General features: G+C 45.9%; 1 protein-coding gene across 1 annotated transcript; it reads right to left on the reverse strand.

Moving 5' to 3' along the window:
- Positions 1-1,248: 1,248 nt before the first annotated feature.
- On the reverse strand, positions 1,249-2,938 carry LOC141728167 (epidermal differentiation-specific protein-like). Its single transcript, XM_074534902.1, has 2 exons — positions 2,814-2,938; positions 1,249-2,295 (listed from the first exon to the last, which is right to left on the reverse strand). The coding sequence occupies exon 2, from the start codon at positions 2,240-2,242 to the stop codon at positions 1,691-1,693; it is 552 nt and encodes a 183-aa protein (XP_074391003.1). The 5' UTR covers positions 2,243-2,295; positions 2,814-2,938; the 3' UTR covers positions 1,249-1,690.
- Positions 2,939-9,411: the final 6,473 nt, after the last annotated feature.

Consider the following 9,411-nt stretch of genomic DNA (forward strand, 5'->3'; position numbering starts at 1 on the left):
GACCCTGGAGAGCCTCCACCCTTGCACTTTTTGCAAACATCACTTGAGGATGGCCCTGAGTAACCTTCTTTCCTTGTTTCTGCTGTGAGGAAGTCAGTGAAATAGGGAAGTCCCTTCCCAAATAAATCATTCTTTCAATAATTCTAAGGAAGATTTCAAAAGATTTGTCACTTTCTGGCTAATTGCATTCTTTGTTCAATTTCCTTGAAAAAATGTCATCATCAAGTCATGTGTACAAGAACTTTAGGATTACTTGTGGTGTAGTTATAGATTTCATTTCCCCAAGGTCAGACTTCCAAGTTAGGCAGCAGCTGTTATCTGCTCTCTTGACAAATGTAACATCCTCCACAGAAGGCTCAAAGTCCTTCCACACCTTTACTTCATCTTCTGATTACTGAAAAACTTACAAGAGTCCTTTGCAATTAAAACCAAAACAAACAAATCAAAACAAACAAACAAACAAATGAAACACAAAAACCCCCTTTGTAACAGCATATGTAAATTTCCTGAAACCACCCCATCCATATTTGACTTTGAACCTTTATTTTGCTGTTCTGTAGTTTTGCACAACACTCTGGGTCTGGGGTAGCTGTGTGTATCATATTCCAAGTGCAGTATATGGACTCCTGGAAAAATTTAGGCTGGAGGGAACCTCCAGGGGTTTCTGCTTCAATCTGCTGCTGATGGCAGGACAGAGAATGGGCAGATATTGTTCCATGCTGGTGATGAAGCCATGGCAGAGACATCAGAGTGGGACAGCAAAGTTTGTTACTGCACTGATCTACCTGATTTACCCTTGTTATTCCTCATTCCTTATCGGGCTATTTCAGGTGCGAGAAACAAGGCAGGTTTTACCATTAGGATTAAAGAATTGAAATTATTGAAAACATTCTGTTTTGATGTGATTTAGGGCAGGAGAAGACTGCATGATTGCTACAATCACTGCCTTGAGAAACAACCAACCATGTGATAGCCAGGTAGAATGTGCAGGTGAGAGTTTGGCCAGGATCATCAATGATCTACATGCTCACCATGTAGATAAGACATTTAGAGTCAAGTCTGACCCCACGATTATTAAGTATGTAAACTAGAAGGAAACAGAATTCTGCAGGAGACATCCAGGAATAATGTTGGCAAGTGACTGTGGGGACCATTCTCTGCATACACAGAGACATCTCAGCATGGAAGAGCAATATTTATCTATTTATCTATATATTTATCTAAAGATGCACAAAATAGACCCACTGCTGATTGCAAAGGATTCTTTAATGGCAGCAACACAAAATGGATTACAGACAATGGCAGAGGCCACAGTACCACAAGGGCATGGCAATGCAAATTACAATGAAGTCATGCTGGCTCTGCACTGACACTTTCTGTTTCACTTAGCCACACACACAACCTGCAATGCTTCTACATTCCATAGGTCAGGACTCTGGAATGTCAGCTGAGGGTACAACAGGTTTCACACATGTGGCATTGCCTCCTCTAGCTTGGACACTCTCATATGATCAAGCCTGATGATTCTTGCATTGGTGGGGTGGGAGCAGCGTGCAAGGCAGGATGGAGAAGTGCATCTCTGCAGTGCAGCAGAGGAGAGAGCGCTGACATTCGGTGGTCCTGTGACTCTGGGGGAAAAGGCAGCACCAGCAGAGGCGGAGATCCGGGTGTCAAATTTCTGCATCTTTTCTCAGCGCTGCGGGATTTGCATTCCAACAGGCATGCCGGGGCGCAGGGGGCGCAGGAAGGAAAGCTTGTCATTGAAATCGATTGCCTTGTAATTTGGAACGTTTTCATGGGCTCGCGCAAGGTATTGAATTCCACTTCCGTCACTGTGCTCACACAGCAGCCAGACACCTCTCTGGACTTTGTGGGATGAAATGATGTCATTGTCGTGTCCCACAGCCAGGTTGGTTGCTTCTCTTATTATTCTGCTCTTCCCTTGATAATCAATGTGTTCATAGAGAGTGATCTGGGGATTGTACAGACTTTCAGTGATCACCTGCAGAGAGCTGATCCTGTCATTCATCTCATTACCTACAAAGCTATATTCTCCCTCCTCAAACACCAGAAACCGACCCTTGTAATCAACATGCTCATAAGCCACCCAAGGCTGGCCAATTACTTTCACTGAGGAGACAATATCATTCCAATCTGCATCTTTTAGATTGGAAATGTCAGTCGTGAATTCTCTGGAGAGGCCCTTGAAGTTGGCATGCTCATAAATGATGATTTTGCCCATCTCTGCAGGACTTCTGGGGTGCAGATTTCTTGCTATAGGAGCTGGATGGCAGCCTGCACAAAAGGGAGACAGAAAACAAGCAGTGCTTGTGAGAAGACTTTCTACTTCAGGCAGAAAACAATGGCAGTGTGTTGCAGAAAAGGAAAAGTAGAAAGTTTTTAGCAGAATAGAAACATAGCAGCACCTGGAAAGGAGTGAGGGCATTTCAGTTTAGAGGGAAAACATAAAACAAGACATGTGCCCACAACTACTCAGCTCAAATTAGTTGTGTGTGTTGGTTTAGGTACATACCCAAGATTAAGCTGTAAATGGTCTCCCAGTCACCCCCCACAAGTGTGTATCTGTGGCCCCCTCCAGGCTGTCCCTGGGTGAGGTTTGTCTCTCCTGCAGCAGCCATCCATCTCCTCAGGCCCTGAGAGATGGCTTCAGTCTCTGCACACGCACACAGCAGAGCCTCACGGCTGTGCTGCAGCTCTCAGCCCAGCCCTAAAGCCTCCTGCCCTTGCCCTGCACTTCACAGCAGCTGCCCAAGAAGCCCTTCCAGCTCTCCTGTGCCAAGGGTGCCTCTTACCTTGCTGTCAGCTGCAGGTCTGCGAGAGCTGAGGGCAATTCCTCCAGTGCAGGGCTGTGGTGTGTGCAGAGCGTCTCACCTGTCTGCATTTATAGCTCACTCAGAAGCCTTGTGCAACACCCCACTTGACAGCATGACAAGTGACCAAAATTCTCCAAAAGCCAGATCAGCCACAGTAATTCAGGCACACCAAAGTACATTGTGACACAGGGGCTGTGGAAGTTTCCTGCTTGTCTTGCCCTCCTGGGAAATGCTTAAAATGCACAAGGATTTTTATGAGATTTTCTACTCACAGAGATGGCATTGGAGCACCAGGATTTTTAAAAAAAAATTTCTCTTTTGTCCTTAGAGTCATAGAATCATTAAGGTTGGAAAAGGCCTCCAAGATCATCAAGTCCAAACTTTGATTGTGAACCACCATGCCCAGTGCTTTGGTTCAGGGAAAATTCTGGAGAGAACCCTCAAAGAGGCCCCTCCAGGAAAGCAGATTCAATTGGCCCCTCTCCTCAACTGGTTCAGGAGGAAATACATCCTTGGAGAAAAGTGGAAAAGAATCTGTTTAATAAACAATAAACTTAAACAATATTACACAATAAAACCCCTTGCTGCTCCAAAAGTGGTGACAAACTGAGAAAGTCCCCTCCCTGGGTTGCAGTTCAGCTCACTCAGTCTCTGATCAGCCCCTCAGGCACTGGAAATGCTGCGGCCCAGGCCTGGCCCGGTGGGCCCAGGTGTGAGCTGCCGGTGCCCTGCTGGTGTTCAGGCCAGAGCAGCTCTGAACAGCTCCAGAGAAAGGGAAAAACCCACTGGTCAGGGAACTTCTTTGCGTCCGCTAGCTAAAACTAACTTAAGACAAAAAGAGCTCTGTCTCACTGTCTGTCCATCTGCAGACAACACAGTTAGGAGAAGGAATGTGGAGGAGTGAGTGCAGTGTCTGAAAACAATCTGCTGCTTCTTCTCTGCACCCTTCACTCTCTGGAACATATCCTAAAGATGCAAAACTTAGTATTCAGCATAAACAGAACAAGACTACAAAAAGCATCATATAGTGAACGCAGGACACCCAGTAAACCATATTGCGAATGTCTCTTCTCCTTTTGTTTTGGATATTTTCAGGGATAATAATAAGTTTCTCCACCACTTCCCTGGGTTGCCCATTCCAAAGCTTAATTACTCTTGCAGTAAAGATGTTTCCCTTAATCAGCAACCTGAACCTCTCCATACACAAGTTGAGGGCATTTCCCCTTGCTCCATCATTGGTTGACTGGAGAACAGAGCGACCCGCTTGGCTACATTCTTCTATCTGGAGTTGTGGAGAGTGATAAGGTCCCCCCCCGAGGTTCCTTTTCCTTCAGGATAAACATCTGCAGCTCCCTCAGCTCTTCCTTATCAGACCTGTGCTCCAGACTCTTCACCAGCCTTGCTGCCCTTCTCTGGACTCCAGCACTTCCATGTCTTGCGGTGAGGGGCCCAAAATGAACACAGGATTCCAGGAGTGGCCTCAGCAGTGCTGAGTATGGGAGGACAATCCCTGTCCTGCTCCAGATGGCCACACCATTGCTGATCCAGGCCAGGTGCCATGGGCCTTCCTGGCCACCTAGGAATACTGATGGCTCATGTTCAGCTCTCTGAAGGTGTGGATGCACCATCTCTCGAAGGCTTCTTCAGTTTCTCTTGCAGCCCAAACCATTCTCTGATTCCTTGATATATGTGTTCATGTATATACATGAACACATATATCACTATACATGAACACATATATCACTATACATAAATATATACATGTATATATTTATGTATAGTGATAGATGGGCATGGTACTATTGTAGATGATAAACAAAAGCACCAATGTTGTTGTCTCAAAACCAGACAGAAGATATCAGTGGAGAACCCAGAAACTGGGGGTAAATAGGGACCAACTAATATGGTGTAAAACCAGCTTCAAAGTCAAAATTCTAAAGCAGAGGCATGCCAATAGACCACCAGAGATCTTTGCAGATATTTATTTTTTGCAAATTACTGAATATTGTAAATGGTGCCTTATACTGTCAGCCTTGGAATTAAACACCTGAATATGTTAAGAGATAGTTTTCCACACTTGTCAAGTCACAATGTTGTGCTTAGTATGACTCCAAGCATTTCCCTAGTTCAGGCTGAAGTAAATGCTTCAGATAATGTTTCTATTTAATATTTTTCTTGGATCAACTCTTTCTATTTCTGTCTATGGAACAAGAAAGCAGAGATTTTGCTGCTCCAGGTTATTTTTGCTTTTGAAATATATGATCCAGAGATCTTGGTTCTCCTCACTTCCTGATCCTCCTTTCTTTTCTTCACTACATAGGCACAAATTATGTTCTACCTCAAGTTCTACCTCAAGTCCGTGATGCCAGACTTTGCTGACAGCCACGAGAGCTCTTTGCAGTGCACTGAAAGATCTCATGGTCACAGGATCCAAACAGATGATGACACAGAGGTCTTATTGCAAACAATTTCTTCTATGATCGCACAGGTGACAACACCTTTGATGTGCTCTTGAAAATTCTGCCTCTGTGATTCCTGGGATCTGAGACTGTGGAACACCCAGGATGGCTTTTTTCCATGGTGCTTCTCCAGAAACCTGCAGGACTTGGTGAGCAATCTACAGGGAGCACTGAAGGAAAAGAGTTTGTTGGAGTGTGGAGAGTGTCATTACTTGATCACATGCTTTGAGTGCTCCTGGGATTCTGCAGAGTTGTAGAACACAACATCCCATAAGCTCTGGGGCAATGAATCCTGGAGTAGGGTTGCTCTTCTTCATTCACCATCTCTACAGGTGTTTCCTCCTGTCCCACTAAGATCTATCATGGTCTTTGTGTCTGCAGGTTTCCAGCACATGGAAATTTAAAGTGTGGGAAGACAAACTTGTAAGGGTATGTGAAATACGAGAGCATCTTGTCTATGACGTTTATCTAACAAAGACCTTTCTGATTCAAAAGGAGTCATACCAGTGGGATTTGCCAGCAAAGTTTGAGCTGGAGCAGCCAGCAAGAAAGGCATGGATATAGACAGGGATTTCAGTCCAGCAGGAGACTGGTGCTGGGATTCAAGGCACCCACAGCTCCCAGAACACCAATGAGAACAGTGTGTGCTGTGTGTGGGCTGGCTCAAGCACCAAGCAGCACTAGCCAGGGACTAGGAGCCACCAAAGGGTGTCCTGGTCAGAGAGCTCAGAGCCAGGTGTGAGTCTGGACAGGCTGGGGGCTCTCAGTCCCGTTGGGAGCACCAAGTGCTTGTGGCTGTGGAGAGTGAGGGTGGGCAGGCCTTCACTAGAGGGCTTCCATGCGGGTTGGCTGCAGAGGAGGAAGGAGGTGGGGCTGTCTGTCTTCCATTCCATTCAGTGGGAGTGCTGGTGGTGTCAGCTGTGGGTGGCTGAGGGCAGCCCCTGGTGTGTGCCAGCCGGTGCCGTGGCCGTGGCCGTGTCCTTTCCGTGCCCAGGTGCCTGTCCCTGGGTCACACAGCCAAGCCCGGCATGGGCTGTCCCTGCAGCCTGGCCAGTGGCACTGGGAAGAGCAGCCCTGGACAGAGAGCCTGCAGCCTGGGCTCCAGCAGCTGAGCTGAGGAGCTCCTGGGGCTGAACCCTGCTCATCCTGAGCTCTCCCTACACACGGCACTCGAAAAGTGACTTGGCCAGACAGAAACCCTGGGACTGGGGCTTTCCCACAAAAAAATAAACACTCTTAAACTTAACTTTAGTGCTCTTTCCTTTTACTTTCAATCTTCATCATCTGTTTGTACAAACTGCCATGGGCTTTCTCAGAAGAGCATCTTGTAAGTTGAAATCCTACAGATCCACAGATGCTTTTTCAATTCTCTTTTTCTTGCACTTGTGCTTGGATGTGACTCTACTTCTACTCCCTGGCAAGCAGGAGAGCCACATCTTGAAACATTTCCCTTCCAAAAATTCAAATTCACCAAGAAAGCCCCAAACATTAAATTCAGGAGAGACAAATTGCAGGGACACAGTAATTGCTGAGTGCAAGGACAATGCAAAGGAGCTCATTAGACCCACTCAATGTCAGTGCACAGAAATCCCCATAAGGACAGCCTTGGTCTGACAAGGCTGAATGGCTGGACAAGGGACATTGATCATCTTTATTTATAGCAGGATTCCTCAGGAGCAATATGGCTCAGGAAATACTGGGATTTGCCTGTCTTGGTCCTTACGTGGTGAGCTTGAATGATCCAGGGAGCCAGGAGGATTGTAGGATTGGTGGGTAATTCAAGTTGAAAGCGACCTTTGGTTGTCATTGGATCCAGTCAGCTGCTTAACACAGGGACAGCCGTGAGGTGAATTATGGCTGCTGGTGGCTTTATCCAGTCAGGTCTAGAAATCTTCTGAATATACAGACTATCCAACCTCTCTGGGTGGTGTGATTTAAAATTTTCTGATATCATTATGAAAATTTTTCTCAGCCATGGAAGAGACAAGGCTAAGGATTCTCAGAAGGGTTGAGCAAAAGGACATCTGGAAAGGGTCTTATCTGGAAACAGGGAAACTCTGACTGAAAATAAGGAAAGTAACCATAGCCCTAAGAGTTTTTCAGCACTGGAAGAAAGGTCAGCGATCCTGGGTAATCTCCACCATAGTAATTGTTCTGAAATCACTTGAAGATGGCCATGAGTAACCTGGAAGTTTGGAAGTTTGGAGTTTGGAAGTTGCTCTGCTCTGAACAAGGCCTTGGACCTCCCTTCCACAATCTATGTTCCTGTCAGTAATTCTAAGGATGGTTTAAAAGCCTTTGTCACTTTCTGCCTAATTGCATCAATTGTTCAATTTCCATGAAAAAGTGTCATCATCAGGTCAGGTGTACAACACCCTCAAGTTTATTTGTTGGACATTCATGAACTCTATTTCCCCAAAGTCACACTTCCCTCCCCATTCCTCCACAGGCTCTCACCTGCTCTTTTGTCAAATGTAATTCCCTCTATTGAAGGCTCAAAGTCCTTCTCCACCTTTACGTCTTCCTCTTATCACTGAAAAATTTTCAAGAATCCTTTGTTAGATTTTTGGATGTGACACTTCCTCATTTTTTTGGATTATGTCTTTGATTAAATACACCCCAAAACAAACCTCGGCATGAGCAATAGCAAATTTGCTCTAACATTCCCCTGCATATCCCTCCCTGAACCATTTCTTGCTGTTCTGTAGGCTTGTACTCATCTCTGGTGCACGGGTAGCTGTCCCCCCAGACAGGCCAAGGAGAGTGTATGGACTCCTTGAAGCATTTAAGCTGGAAGGAACCTTGAAGGGTCTCTACTTCAGGCTGCTGCTCAGAGCAGGAGGGAGAATGTGGAGATATTGTCCCATGGTGATTATGAAGCCAGGGCAGGGAAGTTGAAGTGATTTTTGTACTATGATGATTAGTGGGCATGGTGGTATTTGGGCAAAGGTTGGGCTTGATGATCTTGGAGGCATTTTCCAAAATTAATGATTTCATGACACTAAGGACAAAAGGGATTGTTTTTTTTCAAAAACTAGTGCTCCAATATCATCTCTGTGACCTGGAATCATGACTGGATATCTCGCATAAAAAGTCCTTCTGCATTTTATTACTTCCCGGGAGGGCAAGACTACAAATTGCCACAAGCAGGAAACTTCCACAGCCCCTGTGTCACAATGTACTTTGGTGTGCCTGAATTACTGTGGCTGATCTGGCTTTTGGAGAATTTTGGTCACTTGTCATGCTGTCACCTGGGGTGTTGCACAAGGCTTCTGAGTGAGCTATAAATGCAGACAGGTGAGACGCTCTGCACACACCACAGCCCTGCACTGGAGGAATTGCCCTCAGCTCTCGCAGACCTGCAGCTGACAGCAAGGTAAGAGGCACCCTTGGCACAGGAGAGCTGGAAGGGCTTCTTGGGCAGCTGCTGTGAAGTGCAGGGCAAGGGCAGGAGGCTTTAGGGCTGGGCTGAGAGCTGCAGCACAGCCGTGAGGCTCTGCTGTGTGCGTGTGCAGAGACTGAAGGCATCTCTCAGGGCATGAGGAGATGGATGGCTGCTGCAGGAGAGACAAACCTCACCCAGGGACAGCCTGGAGGGGCCACTGATACACAGTTGTGGGGGGTGAGTGTGAGAGTATTTTATGACTTACTCTGGGGGATATGTGCAAATCAACATGCATATCTAATTAGAACTGGGTAGTTATGGGTACATACCTCATTTTACATTCTTTTCCAAGTGAACATTTCTGTATCATGCCCTCATGCCCTCACTACTTTCCAGCTGCCGCTATGTTTATTCTTTGTTCAAAATGTGTTGCTTCCCCTTCTTTATTTTTTCCCACTCCACATTTTTCATCATTTTCCATCTGGTATATAAAGGTTTTTTACAAGCATTGTTTGTTTTGTGTCTTCCTCTTGTGCAGGTTGTAATCTAGCTCCTATAGCAAGGAATCCAAACACGAGAAGTCCAGCAGAGATGGGCAAAATCATCATTTATGAGCATGTCAACTTCCAGGGCATGTCCAAAGAATTCACCACTGACACTCCCAACCTAATAGCTGTGGGTTGGAATGATATTGTCTCCTCAGTGAAAGTAATTGGCCAGCCTTGGGTGGCTT

This window comes from Zonotrichia albicollis, chromosome 2 (assembly GCF_047830755.1).
Source record: "Zonotrichia albicollis isolate bZonAlb1 chromosome 2, bZonAlb1.hap1, whole genome shotgun sequence".
In the NCBI taxonomy this organism is placed as follows: domain Eukaryota; kingdom Metazoa; phylum Chordata; class Aves; order Passeriformes; family Passerellidae; genus Zonotrichia; species Zonotrichia albicollis.

Coding starts and splice junctions, on each gene's coding strand:
- LOC141728167 (XM_074534902.1), bottom strand. CDS start 2,242: ATGGGCAAAATCATCATTTATGAGCATGCCAACTTCAAGGGCCTCTCC.